Genomic DNA, 20,456 nt, shown 5'->3' with positions numbered 1-20,456 from the left:
TGACTTACCCTGCGAACTTCACTGGTGACCAATTTTGATTGAGGCTAGTTATATACTTAAATTATGGCTTGTGTTAAGGTTACACCTAGAAGTTTGGCTGTAGTCATAAGTCAGATGGCTGTGGCTGAGTAGCACCTGACACCACACCGTGTAAAAGCTTTTCCCTAGCCTGAGGTGTTATCTAACTTAGGAGAAGAAAATGACTCATTGAGTGCCCACTAAAATGTATCAAAAGGGAGTTTCTGCTCTCCTGTAATCTAGTACTGATAGTTTTGGTGCTGGCTATTGAAGTTTACCTAAACCTATTGTTTCTGAGCATAAACTTGAAGTAACTATCTAAAGTTATCACAGGTAGGTAGGTATATGTAGGGCATTGGGTGGAGCTAGGATCCTGAACTGAGCAGGAGTCCAAGTAACAAACCAAAGACTTCAGGTGCTGGCCACAGATCCCTGGTAGAGCAAACAAAAAGTTATTTGTGAAACTTACTTTACCACAGAAGAGAAAATAAAAAGAAGCAATGAGACAACATGGGTGGTTTTGCTGTTCTTGCAGCAGTGAAAAACCTAAATGCAAAGCAGTTTTGTCCAAACCCAGCCTCTGGCTGAAAACACACACTTTGGCTACTCTGAAGCTGAAGGGAAGGCATTGCCATGTGTTACTGGAGCCTGTGTGGCCAGCCAGGGCGTCAGCGAGCTAAGAGGTATGACAAATTCCTGCCAGGGAAAACAGCTCACACGCAGACTTCGTCAACCTTGTTTTCATGGCTTTTGTGTCTTGTAAACAAGTTGTGGCAGCTGCATGTGATAAATCTCTGCGCAAAGCAAAAATAATTACAATAGGGAGGGAATCTTGACCCTGGCGTCGCTGCTGCCTGTGCGCAGGGAGGGAGGGAGGGGTGGTGTCTCGCTGCCTGTCGCGGGGGGTGGTTTGTGGTGTCCCACATGTCTCCCTCCCAGCCTGTGCCATGAGGTCAGCCTGCAGGGCCGTAAAACCGTTGGAGCTGCAGCAGCTGGCCTCGTGCTGTGGGGGAGGGAATGGAGTGCACTGGGGCGAGCAGGCCTGGAAGCTGGGCTAACCTGCATGGCTGTGCCCTCCTGGGCCATGCTGGCTCAGATAGCGGCAGCATCCTGCCGCCCTGCCCGGGCAGAGCAGGAATGGGGCAAGCAGGGCTGGAAGCTGAGCAGAACTTGCATGGCTGTGCCCTCCTGGGTGATGCTGGCTTGGATAGTAGCAGGATCCTGCGGCCTGGGCAGAGCGGGGCTGGGGCGAGCAGAGCTGGAAGCTGGGCCAACTTGGCATGGCTGTGCCTGCCAGGCCGTGCTGGTTCGGATAACGGGATCCTGAGGCCCGAGCAGAGTGGGAATGGGGCGAGTGGGCCTGGAAGCTGGGCTAACTTGCATGGCGGTGCCCTGCTGGGCCATGCTGGCTCAGATAACAGGATCCTGAGGCCTGGGCAGAGTGGGACTGGGGCGAGCAGAGCTGGAAGCTGGACTAACTTGCTCCAGGCCATACTGGCTTGGATAGCAGCAGGATCCTGTGGCCCCGGCAGAGCAGGAATTGGGCAAGCAGGGCTGGAAGCTGGGCTAACTTGCACCCATGTGCCCTCCCAGGCCATGCTGGTTTGGATAACAGGATCCTGAGGCCCCGGCAGAGCGGGAATGGGACGAGCAGGGCTGGAAGCTGAGCAGAATTTGCACGGCTCTGCCCTGCCGGGCCATGCTGGCTCAGATAGCATTAGGATCCTGCTGTCCTACCCAGGCACAGTGGGAATGGGGTGAGCAGAGCTGGAAGGTGGGCTAACTTGCTTGGGCCATGCTGGCTTGGATAGCAGCAGGATCCTGCGGCTGCAGAGCGGGAATGGGGCAAGCAGGGCTGGAAGCTGGGCCAACTTGCTTGGGCCATGCTGGCTTGGATAGCAGCAGGATCCTGTGGCCCGGGCAGAGTGGGGGGGCGTGTGATAACTTCAGTGGAAAAGGGGAAGCAGGAGAAAGTAAGCAGCAAGCAGGCAGAGAGGGTGTGTGGTGGGGAATCAGTTTTCCCCTTGGAGATGAGGTAAGGCTGCAGTGGAAAGCCCAGCCCACAGAAGGTGCAGTGCAGCTGGCAGGCCAGGTGCACCGTGACCCTGCTCAGTGTCACTTTTTTTACACCTATGGTATTTAGGCCACTTGCAGTTAACTGTGTCCTGCCTGTCAAAGTCTGTTTTCATTTGCCATTTTTCTTCAATCACTTATGCATGGGTTTTTGGTAACCCTTGGAGTACTTTATATTTATTTAGTTTAGCTTTTTTTTTTTTTCTTTCTCTATTTGGCATTTTGCGATTGTTAACTTCCCGCCTGGCTTTTTCCCAGTAGGGATTACTGGCACAAATACAGCTCATGTTCACTTTTCAGGACATTACTTGTTTAAAGTCTCCTGTTCACCAACTGCCAGAGTTGTTACATCTCTATCCTGTTTCGCTGGTTCAGCAGGCTCTTCTCCCATGAGTTCCAGCCTTCAGACTGAAGGAGAAGAGATTAGATTAGCCACTCACTCTAGCAAAATGTCACTTAGAGCTGTTGCTGTTCCAGACATGATAATTGTACCCATGTGTGCTGTATGCGGTTCAGTGTCTGTTCCAGTCCCTGTCACGACAATGAGTGCCTGGAGTTCTGCACACACAGAAAATCATGTAAACTGGTGCTAGCTATGCTGCAAAGTAAAAACTCAGGCTGCTTTCTCCATCTATATTTTGCACACACTCCTGCTGGCAGCTCAAAGCCATTTTGCTCACCTTTCCCTTTGAAACTGGCTTTACTTGCCTTCACAAACTCTTTTTTCTTTCTGAAGCTGAGGTGTCAGGTCTGGGACTGCAGCTGGCAGGAATCTCAAGTCCTGCTACACACATTTGCAGAACAGGGTAGCTTTCACCAACAGGTTGACTTCACAGCCCTTTGTAGCTCTGCAGAGCTGCTTCATTGTGCAACATGAATCACAGTCCCTGAAGCTGATGCAGCCATGAATAAGTCACATCTGCCTCCCAGCTAATCTGTGTTCCACTGGATAGCAGGGTTTCTGCCAAATTCCATGTGTTTCTACTGACAAACAAGGTGTTGATCTTTCAGCTGCTTACACAATGTGTAATAAACCTGTAAAAAGGCACAGAGGTAGGAGTACTTTGAATTAGTGACTTAACTGGGGGGAGGAGGGGGAGCACAGGTGGCAGATTGTGAGTTGAATGAGTGCAGCTGACAACCATCTAACCCTGTTTATTCTTGGATAGCTTCCCTGAGACCACAGACCAGGGCTGTGGCTGTTTCCCTAATTGCAGCCTAGGCAGTGCCTGCCCTGGGCACTGAGCCCTTTCTCTAGGTGTGTAACAACATGACCCTCTCGGAGTGAAGAACCCTTGTCTAGGCATATACAAACCCTGCACATGGTTTTTGTTATGTGCCTTTCATCACATCCTTTAGCTGACAATGAAGAGGATTGACCTGAGCACGGTGAGAGTGGGTCAGTCCCAGAGCTGTGGGTTTTGCAATAGATATATCAATGTTTGCCTGGCTTCTCTGAGTCTTTCCATCTCTGTGGAGTTGCCACACTGCTGGGGAAATAGTGACCTGGAGCTCCTCCATCAGTGACATTTCACAAGTTGGCAATCAGGCCCTACAGCCTGATAGCTCTGTGGGAAATCATGTGTCACACACTCCATACTTGTTTCTGCTTCCTCTCCAAAACCAGTTAGGGCCCGAGTGGCTTCCATAAGGGATAAACCATTTGGGTTTTTAACTGATGTGTCCTATCTAGTTTCAGCATAAACCAAGTGTTCTTCCCTAGCTCAACTTTTCCTCTCTAGTCTGGCTCTTCTGCAGGAGCAAAATTGGTTATTTTTTTGTTGGTTGGCATATAAATTTTAGTGCTTAGCTGGGGGCCTTTGGCCTTTAGAAGCCTTTCCTGTAGAAGCTGTTGATGGAGAAGATAGTCTTGATCATAATTTGCCATCAGCTTATAGATTTTACAGAGATGCAATTTTGGGTGTGTGTATATATATATCTATATCCCATATATATTCTAGTAAGGATACCATATATGTATTGGCCCTGGAATTTATATTAAAAAATTAAGTAATTTGATGGATGTGAGAAGAATGTGATGTTCCCAAGCTTGCTTTTATGAATTCATATAGCTTGTCTTGGAAGTTGTTCTGGATAGAAGACACATAATGGTAAGAATCTCAACAGTTTTGTAATTGTCCTGAGTAAGCATTCAGCTGTTTTGCCAGAGCCTGTAATTTCACTTCCTTTTCTAGCCTGCAAAGTTCTGATTGCTTGACCTTGTGTCCAGTGTTTTATTTTGTTTTCTTTTGCACTTCTAGTCTCATTCCTTGTTTGAACTCTCCCTCTATCATTTCTTTCTCTGTTTTACTTGAGAGTGCTTACATATCATGCATAGTCCATATAACTAGGTTAGAGATATTTTGACTACTTTTGTACTGTTTTGAAAGGCATCTGATTTCTGTTACTCCACTACACTAACCACAGCAGCAAATCTTGCTCTGATGCAAACAGATCAACTTCTGTTCATGAAGGAAAGCACATTTTCCCTGTGTAGATAGCTCAGCTTTTTTCTAACTTCTGTTTTCTGTGTTGTGACAGGGGTATGGCAAGGAAAGAAGCAATTAATTATAAAATCCATTGAACATTTTAAAAAATGGAGGGATTATTTTTAGTTTTGAGTCAGTGGCGTTGCTGGTTTCAGCGTGCTTTCAGAGTCCTGGCTCTGCTGCCATGAACCTTCTCCTGGTGAGGTGTGAAGCAGACATTCCTCTGCCAACCTGAAGGAAAAGGTTAGTTCAGGTTATTGTATTAAACACTGCTTAGGCAGTTGCTTCTGTAACTCATTCTTCATGTTAAATTCAGCTGGCTTGCATTCAGCCAAGGTATTTCCAGTGATGTGCTGCCAGCTTTCTCCAAAGGCCTCCTCAAAAGTTTTTCTTCCTTAGCTGGTGATATGTGGAAAAAACCTTCTGTAACTGTCTCGGTTTAGTGTATAGATTTGCATCTGCAAAGCACATACTGTCTGTTGTAAAACGGTCAGTCCCTCCACCTCCCTTCCCCTACCAAACCTACCTTGACCCCTGCTACTGCATCCATGACACCTGGGGCAAAGAGGAATGTCCCAGTCAGCCTCTGAAGAGAGAGTGACATCCCTTACCATCTCTTTGAACCCTAGGAGGAGGTGGTGGGAATGCAGACATACAGGTCTACCCGTGGGAGAGTTCGCACTCGCTCCTGCAATGCCTGATTCCTTCAGCTGCATGTGATCCTGGGGTGCTGGTGGTCTTGGGGAGGGCAGCGTGTGAGCCCAGCTGGGTATTCTGCCCACAGCCAGCACCACTCTCTGACCTTCCTCTGATGTTGCAGTGTGAGTTTAAATAAACAGGAGGCATGAAAGGAGGTGTGGGGGACTGTGTAATTTCTCTCGTATTTACACTGATAAGCAACAGGTATTTCCGCTGTGAAAAATTTAATTTCCTTTCCTTTTGAAATGCAGTGATGCAGAAGCCCAGGTTTCCTTCCACGGGGTCGGAAGAGCCAGGAGGGCTGCATGGACCAGCTGATGCCTGTGCTGGCCAGACTCTCCCCATCTGGCAGAAGTGACTCATCAGTGGCATGACCCAGGCGCTGTGAGGCTTGTTGAGCTCAGGGGGAGTTTGACTTCACATCCTCTGTTTCCTTGAAGATTTGTCTTTAGTCCTTGCCTTACCCCAGCCCTCATCTGCATTTGCTTTCCAGCCTGGGCTGAAGTGGTCTGCCCCAGATGCCTTCCCGGTGCCAGTGGCTCCCTTGTTTTGGGGAGTGGGGTGCTGCCATTGCAGAGCTGGAGCTGCTGCCTCCACCTGGGGCTCATTACGTGCTGCTTCCTCTCCAGCTGCCAGGGCCCTGGACAGAGAGCAGGGAAATCGCACGCAAGGCGCTTGGAAAACCCTCAGCCCTGTCTGCCATTGGAGTAAGAGCTGGCTGAGCCTCCCTCCCTGCAGGACGGGCTTCCTGCCCTAGGAAATCCCCTGCTGTAAGGCAGCCCAGCAGATCCACCTTGGGGATCTCAAACTGTGGCCAGTCAGCACTGGCTGGGTACAGAATGAAAGCTATGGGTTTTTAGAAAACTCTAATAAAACCTTTGATTATGCATAAGGAAGAAAAAAAAAAGGCCATCCTGCTTGCTCCCCAGCTCTGGGGTTTGCCTAAACCTACTTCCCTGGAATACACTGGAGTTTGATCTTTGAAAAATGATATCTAAAAAGCCCACATGTGAAAACTTAACTGTTCCAGCGATAGGATCATACTCTGCCTTTGATCCTGTAAATTGTTGAACCACAACTCTATTCGTTGCCCAAGGACTGCAGGAAATGTACGCGGGGTTATGCAAATCCCTAGGAGAGGGAATGTTTTGCAGGGAGGGGGGAAGATGGCTCTGGCCGCAGCTGTCAGTCTCTGGATGGCAGCTGAATAGTTTGGCAGTGCCCGCGCTCTCCTGTGTCACCCCGCCGCCAGTTCCCACGGCTCCTGCCCCTCTCTGCTCACCGTCCTCCAGTTGTGCAAGTCTGCGGCGGCGAGCTTTTTTCAGATCTCCCCCTGCGTGTGCTGGTGGCATTTACAGGCAGAGTCTGCAAGCTCGGTCCTTCGTCTGCATTCTTCTCCGAGCCACCACTGTGAGTGCTGTGTTCATGTTTCACCTCTAAATCCCCACGACTTTTGCAGGCTGGGGATGTTTGCATGGATGGTCAATCTGATGGTAAGACACAGAACAATTTATTTGGGAACTTTGAGGGGAGATAAGCCTGCACCAGAGCCAAACCAAGGCAGGACAACAGCAACAACACAACAGGGACATGACAGCTCCCATCCGCTGGCCTGGCAGGACTTTTATTCTGTGTAAAATGTGAATTTTCCTCTTTCCCAGACTTGTAAAAGAATAGTCAAAAGCCTTGTAAAGACGCAGGTTGGTTGTAGTGTGGGAGTACATCCATTAGCAACACCACATTCAAAACAAGAGTGCTTGACATTGTAACCACAGCTCAGGGTAACAGATCATGATAAAAAATAAAAGTAGAGGTCCTTTGATACCTTCTCTGTTCATATTTTTTGTTTTTTCTCTTTTTTTTTTTTTTCCTTTTGGGATGTAAGCTAAGAGGCATGACACTGGACTTTGGTACTTCACCCAATTAACTTTAATTTGCATGTTGAAGAAAGATATCCAAAGGCAGGGTGAGCCCACCACTGCCCATCTGCCCTGGTAGGGCTCCCCTGGCACCATGCTGTGGTGCTGTGCTGTGCCAGGGAAGGCTGTGCTGCATCCAGAGCACTGCCCAGCCTTTTCCATAAGCTGCATATATGCACAGGTACAGGAGCAGCACACACCAGAATGTGGGGCAGTGCTGCATCAGCTGGGCAGGAGTTTGTTTTGCTGTTTCTGTTTGGTTTTTTCACCTCGGTGATAATTCTTACCCAATGTGTGATCTCTGCTCTATGTACTTTACTACTCCTTGTGATAATCAAAATCCGGCCCTGAACTTTTTCACTACAAAGGAAACAAGAACTTTGCCCCGTTGGCTGTTAACAGCACTCAGCGATGCCGCAGCCTCTTCTCACGTGCAAAAACCCCCAAAGTCTGTGGAAATCTGGGTTATGATGATGACAGAATGCTTATTGTTTTTTCACCATGTGGTGGACATTAGGTACTTTGACAAGGACATGAGATTTGTGGTGTCAGACTCCTTGAAAAAGGAGCAGGCGCCCAACCAGTTGATGGAAAAAAAACCTGTAAACGCCAGGACCGCCAATAACGTGCTGTGTACGGCTCAAAGTGCAACCTGTGGTGGGTTCAAAGCTCTGAAACATTAACCAGACCTTGGGTCACCGTCTGTAGTTGCCGCTGGGTGCCCACACCGTGGCTGCCGGGAGCGGGAAGAGCGGGTGGCACTGTTATTATCCGTGCGGAGAAAGGGCGCAGCGGTGTTTGCACAGTGCGGACGGAAGTGCTGGTGGCAGCCTGAGGCACAGGGTGTGCAGCAATGACAAGGTACGAGCTTCCCCGTGCGGGGACAGGGAGAGCCAAGCGCTTAAATTCAGCCTCCAGCTCTGGCTGAAGGGCTCTGATGAACACTGAGGTGGTGGTGTGAGGCTGTCCTTGCACATCCACTCTTTTGTTTGCAGGTATAACCTGCCTCAGGTGAATCCCCTGACTCTAAGCCTCCCCCTGACCCCAAATGAGGTAAGGCTTGTGGGAAGAACAAATATCATTTATGAAATTGCAGGCAGCAATAGCAGGGGAAAAGGAGAATGCTAAAGCTGCTTCTGGGCCCACACCTCAGATGGTTTGGAGCTGGGTGGTGCTTTGGTAGTGCTTTCTTTTTAATAGTGGTGAGGTGTCCTGGAGATCAGATGAGGAGATACGAGGAGCCAGAAAGCATTTCTGAGCATTCAGGTGTTGTAATCATGTTACTGCTCCCTGAACTCAGCTGACTCAGGAGACAGGTAAACATCTCCCACTGCCCACGTAGGTGACAGTATTAAAATCCTCAGAACACCCTGAGGAATAACAAGTCTTTTGCGACTTTGCCTTCAAACGCTGAAGGACTTATGCTTGCCTGATGGATGGCAGCGGCGCCCAGCCGTATTCCGAGGCATAGCACAGCTCCCAACTCCCTTGCAGAGGTTTATGCTCAGCTGGAGGGAGGGTTTAGCAAGCTGTGCGTCAGTGCCGACTCTTGCAGCTGTAGAAACTTGTCATATCCTTTCCAAACACCAGCACCCTCAGCAAGGCAGTTGGCCTTGGGCCAAAAGCCATTGCTGTAGTGTCTGCTCCTGCTATATATACTTGTGTGCTGTTAACTTACCTGATTCCTAGTGTGGGTTTCTCCACAACCACTGCCACATATCTGAATCTTGTCAGTGTGGTGGCTTTGGGTGCACCCTCTTCCATTAACCAGCCTTAAAGTGAGTTTACTGAGAGTGTGTCCCTGTTGAGGGGAGCAAAGTGATGCTTTGCTGTGCTTGTGCTGAATCACTGTTACCTGGCAAGGGTTTGGGAACTGTGAGATCATATTTTATTGTAGCATATTAGAGCTGCAGAAAAGGTATTGGATTCTGGGTTTATATCAAAAGACTAATACTTGATCAGGATGATAAAATATTTAGGTCTAGAACTTTGCCTTCACAGCTCTTTGTAAAGTAATTGCTCTAGTAGTAGTGGCAGACGAAAGGACATGCTCATTTATGATGCTTTAAATCAGACAAATAATTTCCGAAGACAAATAACAAAACCGTAGCAGAGAGCTCTGGTGCAGGACTCCTTCTTGGATTGTAAACACTGCAAGACAGAAACCATCAATATTTACACAGTGTTCAGCCCAGCACAGTGCAGCTTCTTTGGCTGGGCCTTTGGAGGCACTAATAGGAATATTATATCATGCTGAATACCTTCTTGCAATATTTACAGTTTAATGATAACCAAGCTGTGTGTGCCGAATACTGTGGATTGTGAGCAGGCGGCACCAGAACCAGAATACCTGTAAGTAGGTTTTGTGATATTTTTCCCCTGCTCATCACATGTGTGCTGTGGTGGTCAGGAGCCTTCCTGGTGCTCCCAATATTCATCAGAAGCGACTTAGAAGGAATGATGCAAGAGTAAGTGTGTTACTGTATGAGCTGTCACCAGTTGTTCCAAGGACTGTGGATTGAAAAGTCAGGAGGGAAAAAAAGGCATTAAAAATACCACTGCTATGTTGCCCTGTGGGCTCACAGAAATGTGACACAGAAGAACTAGCCTTTTGCGGTTTCATGTTTCCCTGACCTTTTAAGAGGGGAAGAAAAAAACAGATCCAACTTCTGCTCCCAGTTACAATGTTGAAAGTCCAGAGAAAATATAATAGACTGGCTCCTGAGGTGTGAGAGCAGAGTTTCCTGTTGTCTATTGAAAAGCAGAGAGAGATCTTAGATGTAAAGACAATTGAACAAAAGCTGTGTGAGTTCAAATATAAACCTCCATCCCAAGCAATTGTAATTATTGGTGTTTGAGTGTAATTTTGGTGTTTAAGGAGATCTATTCAACCTGCTCTGGTGGGATTTCTGCTGTGGTGTCAGTGTGAGGTAAGGCAGAAAACACGTGGCTCCTAGAGCACAGTGCCCTCGTACATGTGAGCGAGGGATGTGCCTCAGGGGAGGACTCCTGGGCACCAGCGCTGCAGCTGACAGTGACAACTACAGCTGATGCATGTGGCAGGGATGCTGTGACAGCACCTGCAATCACACCACTTGGCAACACTTGGGAAGGCCTTGAACCGTTAGCGTTAAGCTCACACGTGCCACTTGATATGGAAACAGTTCCAGTTAGAAGTCATTTCAGAATTGTTATTTTCACTTATGCAGCTGTTGACAAACAAAACCTGCTCGGATTATACTTTAATGACAAACTCTGCATGCTTCAGCAGGTTTTCTTTCTTTTGGCTTGGTTTCTTGGTTTTGTTTCCCACCTTCCACTATTTTATCTCAGAGAAAATACAGGAGGTGGGCTGCATCCTACCTGAAATCCCAGCATTGCCTGGCAGAAGCTGATAGATGTGAATCATCACAATGAATGCAATACTGCACACAAGTAGCTTTTTTTTTTTTTTACAGGCACAAGGTTGTTAAGCAAAGGATGAGAAACACGTGGAGTACACTGCAGTTTGCCAATGTATGGCTGGGTTCCCAGGTCCATGTACGTTCTTGCAGACAGGCTGCAGTTGTCATGATGCTATTGCCAGGAAAGATGTAAACAAAAGGAAACCTCTTGTCAGTTGAAGCATTTGGTTAGTAATACAAAAGTACTTCATGGAGTCTTTCAGATCGATACACGCCGTCTATTTGTCAGACCTTTTTCCTCTCGTGTAGTCATACAGCCTCTTTGACGTAAATCACTGTTCTTTTACATTTTTTAAATAACAGCAGTGTTTACTATGTGGTGAATCAGGGTAATGAGCAAGATCAGAGGATCTTCTTGCAGAGGATCATGACTTAAAACTTGTGTGTTTTAGGCAAAGCATTTCTGGATTCACTTGAAGACTGACACATGGACATGTTTTCACTGATGTTGCTACAGGTTTGTCTTTTTGTATGCTTCCACTAAATTTTATAGCTGGCAATTAGTCTAGGATGAAGTCTGGTTTCTTTCTGTCCCAACACTGCAAATGCAATTGTGTAACTTCACTAAAATTCCAAGCCTGGTTCTTATGCTGGATTAAAACAGTAGATAGCGAGATGAAAAGATAAGTCACCCTTTCAAACTCTTCTTTCCCACTATGACAGCTTACTTCATGGAAGCAGCAGCCATCTGACCTGGATTAATTTTGGTTTGTGTTTAATGCACACCACATTCCCCTAGAGTTGCCACTGCTCCCATAGCAATGCCCTGCCCTGTGCAAGGCCTTCTGTTGCCCAGGGGCTTGTATCTCCCTGCCCTCAGCTGGCACCACCATACTGCCCTGTGTCTGATGGTTTGTGGAAATTGTAGAATTGTGGTCATGGTGGCACTGATGCACTGGGAAGGGATGTCACATATTTAATAACTATTTACTGAAACATTGCACTGAAGTGGGAAGGGATTTTCCCCTTCAGCTGTGGCTACAGGTGTGATTGTCCCACAGCATAGCAAAATGCCATCTCAGCTTTAGTGCATCATCTGTGAGCTGTCTGGCCCATATGGTTTTTTTCCCTTTCATTGTCAATTATTGACTGGAGAGATGAAGAATGACATGTGATTAAGTGCATCAGTTATCTCAATTTCTTTCCCCTTAGGCCCGGCTTAGCCAAGATTTACCAGAACAGGCCACCAAATGAAGAAGTTTCGGTAACTTTTTGTTTTTCAGGTGAGAGGAATTTTCTTCTGAAGACTGACAAAAGGACTGGAGCACAGTGAGTTATTATTACAACCACTTATTAAAAAACACAAAAAGACAAAAGAACGTGCAGCAAGATAACAAATAATACAGCCCAACTTGTGCAATGCAGTAGCTTCTTAATGCTACAAAAAATCCAGGGATGATCACAGTCCTGAACACACACACACAAAACCATTCCAGATTGCAACTGTGAGCACCCATAGTCAGTTCAACAGGAAAAAGTAAGATATAGTCTTTTAAGGACACAACTTTGATAACTCTCTAGTTTGAAGCCGGGGATAAGTGATAGGTTGGACATTCCCACCGGAGAAATAGGCTAGTTACATTGGAATGGGTTACCCTTTGCTATTCAACATCTCAGCTCCCTAGTTACCAGGTCCAAACTAAGGTGTTTGCCTCAGCACATGGTTGTTTACACAGTGGCTTATCTTACCTTGGTGAGATATTTGATACCCATAAAACATCCATCACACTGTCCTACTGCTTTCCTTTAACTCAGGGCAAGGCCCATCCCTCTTCCAAAACCTTTGACAGCTTTGAAATATGCAGTGTTGCCATTGGTGTAGCTCAGGGGCTGTGCAGTAGTTGCTTTCTCCAGAGGCTCTGCAACACCTCAGTACTCCCCCCTCTTTGAACAGAGGTGGCAAAATCCATAATTTGTTTCCATTCTGCTTGGCTGAAAATGAGGAAAAGTTCGGCACCCTGTCATGGAGATAGTTAAGTGAAGAGTCAATACAATGAAGGCCTCTGCACCAGGAGTAGCCCATAATAGGTGGTGGCAATGTCACAACTCAGCTTGTTTTAAAATATAGCACTTTTTTTCCCCTTGTTTCGTGTGTGGTTTTTTTTCCCTCTGGGTGGAGCAGAGCTGGGAAGGTGATGACTTACCTGCTACAGCTTGGTAGATCGCAATCTGGAACTGGCAGAGTGTTAACACAATGCCCCAGCAGAGCTTTTATGTCTCTAATTTCAATGATTATGTTGTTACTGGATCAGTGAAGAGAACCATGAAAAACACAATTACCAGGAAGCCCTGTTCCTCAGCTCGCCTCTTTGTCTCACTGCGAGTGGGGCATGTGACTCACGGAGCAACAGAGGACCGGCTGTAATCTCACGCACTGCCGAGAAGGGTGCTGTCCTCCCATGGGACCCAGGCGTGGGAAAGCCTGACTGCCAGCTGGAAGGGCCAGTCACGTCATGTTTTGCAGCTGGCATCCAAATGCATCCTGATGAATCAAGTGAGAGAAGCTACCTTCTCCTGCCACAACTGTGGCCGAGCAGCCGTGCAGAAGAGGGGCTGTAAAAACCTCCCCGCGTGCAAAAGCACAGGGAAGGGATGTTGTTGTGAATGAGCTTACTGTGACAGCACAGAATGTTTTATAGGTCACTGGCATAGCGTCAGACTACAGGGAGAGGGGATGAGTATCTTTCAGCTGTGAGTGCTGGTCTCAGGTTTGCTCAGTGCAGGACCATGACTTGTGGGCCTGACCCGACCCTGTTACGTGATGCGTAGTGGGCAAAAAGAAATTCGCTTGCTCTCTGCACTCCAAATCATGTATAAACCTATGACCTCAACAACAAATACCAGTAGCAGCAAAGCAGCCAATATTTTTATCATTAATTGCTATCAAAAATGTCAGCTCAAAGTCATCAGATTTGATAGGCGAGCATGCTCCAAACTGACGGCTGAAGTGAATTATTTGCCTATTGCGTGATGCAAAAACAATGTCTTGCAGGAGAGAACAGACATTGGCAAACAAACTGACAGCAAGATATACTTCTGGGGAAGGCTTCTGATTTGATCTGGAAGGAAACACTGAGTATAAATACAGAGAAAGTTTATCTGCGTGAAAGGCGGGGTTGAGCCATGGCTTGGACTTCCTTACTCTGATGGAGAACAGTGTGAAACATACCTGCTATTTTACTCCCTTTGAGCTGTTCTCATTACAAAAAGGTACCAGACACTTCAGAAAGTTTTTAAAGTAATAAAGTGTTTTCCCCCCCATCCCTGATGCATCCATTTATCAGTGACTAATGAGCACATAAATTCCAGCGTGTGACGAAAAATCCCTTCATCTTGGTGTTAAGCAGAATTTTCCCTGCCCATGGATCTGCAGCACAAATCTTTCTGGTCTTTCTGTGCTGAGGGTCTAAACATGGGCAGACAGTACATGGTGCAGCACTGGCATACTAATAATGTAACTACTAGGTACTACAAATTGAATCAGGACCTCTTTAAATACTGGTATAACCATGAACATCATCCAGGACATGCTTCTGGACTGTCTTTATTTCACCCAGTGGAAAAAACCCCATATGGAAGCAGAATTCCAGTGAAGGGAAAGTTAGCTATGCCTGCCAGGAATCTCTTTTGCCCCCAAAAATTCAGACATCACGGGACATAAGCAGAAAATGAAAGAGAACCAGCGAGGGGAAAACCAAACAGGCTGGGGTCTTCTTGCCACTCCTTTTGAAGTCCCCAGTGTAACTCCTGGCATCTTCAGTGGGGTTTGGCTGGGCTCTGTGCAGAAGCGCCTTTGAAGATTTTGCTAAGGCTCAAGGCCTTGATCATGGCAACTTTTATGCCTGTGAGCAACTCTGTGCAGATGAACACTTCCAGGGTGCTCAGCAGGATGCTTTGGATGAGACTTTGCAGGGCTAGTCTTAAGCAATGAGAGCTTAAGAGAAATATTCTGGTTGTCGTGCTTTTATCCTTGACCACATCAAATGAAATGCCTTGGCAGTTCTGGAAGAATGAATTTGCATTGAAAACCCACAGCTCTTACAAGCAGTGCATTAATTATTTTATTAATTTGCTCTTTTTACATTATGGGAAACATTCATCTATTTACATTTTCCTGTCCACACACAAACCAGATAGATAATCCTGTGGAAACCCAAATCATTAAGCCATAAAAACACTCTTTTCTGTCTAAAGGCTTTCAAATTTGTGTCTTTTGTTTCAAATCAAAAACATTTTTAAAATCACATTTGGGAATGCAGGTAGGCCAGTGATTTACATTCTACTTAAAATATGCATTTGACAGTTTTCCTTAAAAAAAAAAAAAAAACAAACCAAAAAACCAAAAAACCAAAACCCCCAATAAATTCACAATGATACAGTTTAAATTAAAGTGATAGTGCACATCAAAGCATTAAGGGAACACCAATAAATAAAATGAAATATATTACAAATAAATTATTTCTATTTACCTTTTCAAATATTAAAAATCTTTAATCCATTTCTTCATCTTTCTTTACAAAAAGATTATGAGAAATTTATGGAAACATCTGCAAAAAATATAATAAATACCTCTTTTTTTTTCTTTTTAAACTTTTGAAGCAGGAGACAAAACCAACCTTTTCTAAAATTTCCCCCAAGAAAAAAAAAGCAATAGTTTAGTCCCAAAGTGAAACAGAATATAGGCATTTTTAAAATACACTGGGCAGTTTAGACTAAAAACATTAGTTACAAATTATACTAAAACAGATGATGGAGCAAATATACTAGCATTAGTGTTTGTAAATGAGTCAAGTGGTTAACTAGTGGCATTCTCTGGGCAGAATTATTTTCTTTTGTATTTTCTGGTATTGGCTGTATTTTTAATATTTTGCTAAAAAACTAGGCAAACATCATAATAACCTCTCCAGTGCCAAATGAACTAACAAGCATTCAGCTAAGAATAAATTCATTTAAAATAGATACAAAAAATATTCTATGATATACAAATACAATAATTTGTAATGTACAAGACTAGACAGTCTTCACTTTTCTGCTTTTTTAGGGGAGAACTTGCTGGATATAAATTTCTGTAGCCACTTGTCAACCAAAGTCTTAACTCATCTTTCGTAAAACGTTCACAAAACTAAGTAAGTCTGCGACACAGTTGTGAATGTGGACTCTCACCTAGGTACTGCTTTGAATACTTCAGTACAAATGAGTTCCAAATAATTAATACTTCCTATGACTATATATGCTCAAAAGTGGCAGTTGGCACTATTACATACTGCAAACACGGTGATGTTTTGTTGCTGCTAAAAGTTAAACGCAGTGTTTCAAAACTAGCAAATACACTGGTATTCAAACGCTTAGAGGGTCAAACCTTTTGAAGCTCCTGTAACACCAAGCACTCTAGAGTTACACTGGATTTCTGATTACTCTAGTTAAAAGTCTTTTATATATTAAATTATTAGCCCTTATCTTGTAAACCACAGCAGTAAATATTTGTGCCCTGTTTATAAAGACATAGCTCAGATATCGATGGCTTTGAGAGGTAGCAAATTCTCTAGTGGTTTTAGTATGCTCTCATGAAAATACTTGGTGCCAGAACCTATTACCTCTCCTATTTTCTCGAATAAAATTAAATTAGCACCTGGCTATGATGTCATAGGAAAAGAAGCTGTCTGGCATGGTCTCGATGAATACTTTTAGCAAGAGCTTAACTTTTCGATGACGGTTTTCAATGCTTTTTAAGTGCAAGCTGCAGAATTGCGCCACATGTGCAGTGAGGTTTTTCACTGGTTGGACTGTCCATACAGATTGAGCTGCCATGGGCACAGCCAGCCAGCACTGGCGTGCAGCAAGGGCTGCCACCTGTGCCCCTCCATGGTGGGGCTGTCCCTGTCCCTGGGCCTGTGCCCACTGGGAGCAGAGAGCAGCCTGCCTTCCTCTCCCGCGTACCCCTGCCCTGGCAGACAGGGTGAAGAACACACAGGGAGCAGCAGAGGAGTCTGGAAAACATCGCTGCAGGACTGCACACGTGCTGAGGGCAGCACAGCGCTCCTCTGCTCACACCAGTCCTGTCCCCCAGAGCAGCCCTGTCACCCAGAGCAGCCCTGTCACCCAAAGCAGCTCACGCTAATTCTGCTGGCAGCAGCAAATGCCAGCTAGGCACACGTGTGCGCACTCACACTCGCTCGCTCGCTCGCACACAACTCGCTTTCAGCAACATGCCTGACATAGCTTTCCTAATGTTGGCACAAGAGATTCCAGTAGCAGCGTGGTCGGCATCATTCCTCATCAGAGGAGCTGGAGGACAAGCCCCTGTCCCAGCCAGAGTTGGCTGGAGGGGACAGACACACAGGAGCTGACCTCTCAGGCTCCCCTCCAGCCCTATTATCTGCCATTTCCGCCCACTATTAATGAGCTACTTAGGATGCATATTTTTCGTGATTGCAAAACAATGGCAGAAGCCAGGGTAGGAAGGCTTGTCGTGAAAAATATTAAGTTCATATTGATCCCATAACTTGTGAAAAATAGTCTATTGTTCTTGTTCAAGTGAGTACGTTATACTATTAAGAGGAGGCTGAATTAGAAATTTACTCCTAAATATGGACGGTTTCGTGATAAGCAGTCTGAACTGTAGCATACAACCAGCTGTGGATAGAGCAAAGCAAGCCTGGCCTGGAAAAGCATCGGAGGCTCCATGTACAGTAATTCACCTACAGGTGTCCGTGTGTGGCTGCGTGGACGTATGAGATTGGATGGTCCCACCGAGATTAAGACATCAACAAAACCAAGCTTTTTTTTCTTTTTTTTTCTTTTTTTTTTAACCAATATAATCCATACAATACAATACAAGAGGAATTGACAATACAGTACAATTTTAAAAATTCTTAATACTTGGACAAGAAAATCCTTCTTTTATATTATCTCTTCAACTGTCATTGCTTCTTATCTCCTTCCTTTTTACTCTTTTATTGCCTTTCAAAATAGATTATTTCCCTGGAAGATCGAATTTACAATCTTCTGCTGATTGAAATGTTTAAGTAGTGATTGATGAAATAAAAATGAGGCAGTTTGTGCAGCTGTGAGTGTGCAGGTATCTTTCCACAGGATCTTTTTATATCCCTCACCATCTCATCTGAGGGATATACTTCCACCTTTTCACCTGCCAGAGCTGTGGGGTTTCTTTTGGTCCCCCCCTCCCCGCTCCCACCCCAGCTCCCTCCCCTTGTGTGACTCCTTAATTCAGGTGAAGATGTGATTTGGAGGTTTAGAATAAAGTGCGCCATCTGCTTTAAAAAGAAAAAACAGTAATAAAAAGAAGGGAATCCGAGTCATAGCTCCTTTCATCTTTTGTGAGGAAGACGGCAGAGTCTGAAAGGATCACCCTGCATGACTGAAAATACCAAAGTCCCCTACAGTTTGATATTGCTGTACACTGGGTAACAGGCTAGCTTTAGATCAACTAAAGATCATGAGTAAGTTAAATGGAGCATCTACTGTACAGGTGCGCGGGTGTGTGGAAGTCTGAGTGCTGCGTTTATTTGTTCCAAACAGAAAAGAAAAAAGGATCGTGCTCGTTTACATGAGGCAAAGTGGCAGCATCAGTACATGTGACAAAGCATCGTGATGACATGGGTGAACCTTCAGAAAGCAAGGGTGATTAGAGGACATCTCTCGGAGGACCGACAACTACGCCACGGCAGTGGAGTTCACTGGGAGCATCGGGGCAGCTGCGTACAGAGAGAGGGGACGGGGAGAGTGGGGACAGAGAGCGAGAGAGAGAGGAGGAGGTACAAATACTTCGTGGTGACCTTGAGCAGGAGCCTAGAGGGGCAGATTATACATGAGGCTTGTCTTGCCAGATAGAGTCCTCCCGGCTGGATCCCTTCATAGCCTGGTCTGGGCTTCGGGGATGTATATCTCAATGCTTTCGGCGCTCTCGGTAGCTGAGTTCTGGCGAACCGACGCAGCGCGCTTGGCAGCCATCAGCCGTTTCCGAGCCTCCTGACGCTGCGAGCTTTCCAGAGAGCGTTCTCGTATGAGTGGCACCTGACCTTTCGATGGCTTCTTTGGCACTGGAGGAGGGACCCTTCTCTCCTGATCAAAGCAGAAGGTTAATGGCATTATACAGCTTCTCAGGGAAAGGCGGGAAAAACTAGGATATATCAGTAGTTAGAACACACATTTTACCTAAGGTTTGTTAGCTCTTATCTGCCTTTCTGTCTTCAGTCAACTGGCTTTTGTGCTCAAGGGTTCATAAACATGGGGCAAGGGCAAAGGGGAGGGGAGGGCCGGCCGCCGTGCTACTTCTCCTCGGGACGGTGCTGCCGGGGCCGGGGCCCCCACCGCTACCTGCTTAGTGCCAGGGGCTAGGAAAGAGACCGACCTCCCGCCACCGGGGCAGCCGGGAGGGAACGCTGCTCTCGGCAGAGGAACTCTGGAGAGCCCCAGCTCCCGGGCCACCCTCTTCTATCCGTGCACAGCGCTAGGTGCTCCTGCAACACCGAGGTGCCATGGCTCTGGCGTTCCCAAGTGCAGATGGGAGCTAGCTGTCTGCAGCTGGTGCATCAGAATAAGTAGTTTTTAAAAAAACACACCACATGTTTATGTATCTACTTCGTAGCAGTTTAGTGACTGCTCAAAAATCTCATGCTCAGGGTCTTGCTTTGCAAGCTCATAAACTCTGGCCTTGAGCTAAATAGGCATGAAGCTACATTCAGCTAGAAATAGAAAATCTGGTAGGAAAAACTTAAAAACCGTTAAGAGAACATGCATTAATCATCATGGTGGCAGCTAGCTCCAGATATGTGACCAACAAGGAGAGCTTTTATGTATATCCTGGTGCATGTACACACACATACACATAAAAAACCAAAAAAAAGAAAAAAAAAAACCACAAAAAAACCCCAACCAAAAAAACCCCTCTGAGAAGGAACTCTCTCATAAAAGCAAAGTGTATTCAGAACTGAATTTCAGGCGTCCACAAAGACTTTGTCAAGTTAATTAGATTGTCTTTTAAGTTACATCCCCTTCCAACTGTGAACACAGTCTCTGAGCGAAGGGATTTTATCACACTACAAAGGTCCCATTCTGCCCTTTCGTTTTCTCTCATGCTGCTCACAACAGCTTCCATGGCTCAAAATATAAAGGTGCTTAGTTACACTTATTCATACTTTGCTTTTTCTCTCCATCCAAGGATTAATCTATGCTGCTTAAAAAGGACCCAGTGGCAAAGGCCAAAGGCAAATATCAATTCCACAGAAAGTTTTTTCTTCCTTTTTTTTTAAAAATCCTTTTTAAGAAAGGAGACAATCTGTTTCATCTAAAATCATAGACAAATGCTCTTGAAACAGGAACACAGGGTAATTCTTTAAAATCTTTATCTTCCTACTGTAGGTCCCTTTCTTCAGCACTACTTAACTTCCTTTAAACTGCTATAGTCTTCTTTTTGTTGGAAACTCTTTGAAATGTTTTTCAGAAGCAAAGAAAAGGCACATTTTTTTCCAAGGAAAGATCTCATTTCTTACTGCTACAATTGCAAACACTCAGCCTACCCACTTTACTGTAAAAGCTAATGAAAGACCATATACCAGCACTTCTGTGCATGCATGTTTGGCAGTTTTAACTTCCTTTTCTGATAGATACTGGAAAAAAAAAAGAAGATAAGAAATGACTTGCCTTCAGTACCTTGGGCTAGGAAAACACATTCCCATTCGTTCCCCTACCAAACACACTAGGTGTGCACAAATGGTGTGAACATGGCACTCCTAAGTCAGGAATGAATATTTAGTCTTGATTGGAGGAGGAGG

General features: G+C 45.6%; 1 protein-coding gene and 1 long non-coding RNA gene across 14 annotated transcripts in view; one reads left to right on the top strand and one right to left on the bottom strand.

Moving 5' to 3' along the window:
* The first annotated feature begins 7,841 nt into the window (after positions 1 to 7,841).
* Positions 7,842 to 15,525, top strand: LOC141730557 (uncharacterized). Its single transcript, XR_012582067.1, has 4 exons — positions 7,842 to 8,059; positions 11,055 to 11,119; positions 11,886 to 11,931; positions 13,655 to 15,525. It is a non-coding gene; the product is annotated as an uncharacterized LOC141730557 (long non-coding RNA).
* Positions 15,526 to 17,391: 1,866 nt separating this feature from the next.
* DLGAP1 (DLG associated protein 1) overlaps positions 17,392 to 20,456 on the bottom strand; it is a 399,529-nt gene continuing 396,464 nt past the window's right edge. For all 13 annotated transcript variants that reach the window (XM_074549059.1, XM_074549033.1, XM_074549041.1 and 10 more), the window contains one exon: positions 17,392 to 18,744. In XM_074549059.1, coding sequence (XP_074405160.1) covers positions 18,535 to 18,744 — 210 coding nt within the window. In that variant the 3' untranslated portion in view covers positions 17,392 to 18,534. The remainder of the gene's footprint in view (positions 18,745 to 20,456) is intronic.

The sequence above is a fragment of the Zonotrichia albicollis genome, chromosome 1 (genome assembly GCF_047830755.1).
Source record: "Zonotrichia albicollis isolate bZonAlb1 chromosome 1, bZonAlb1.hap1, whole genome shotgun sequence".
Taxonomy (NCBI): domain Eukaryota; kingdom Metazoa; phylum Chordata; class Aves; order Passeriformes; family Passerellidae; genus Zonotrichia; species Zonotrichia albicollis.
This window is presented reverse-complemented; position numbering and strand designations above follow the sequence as displayed.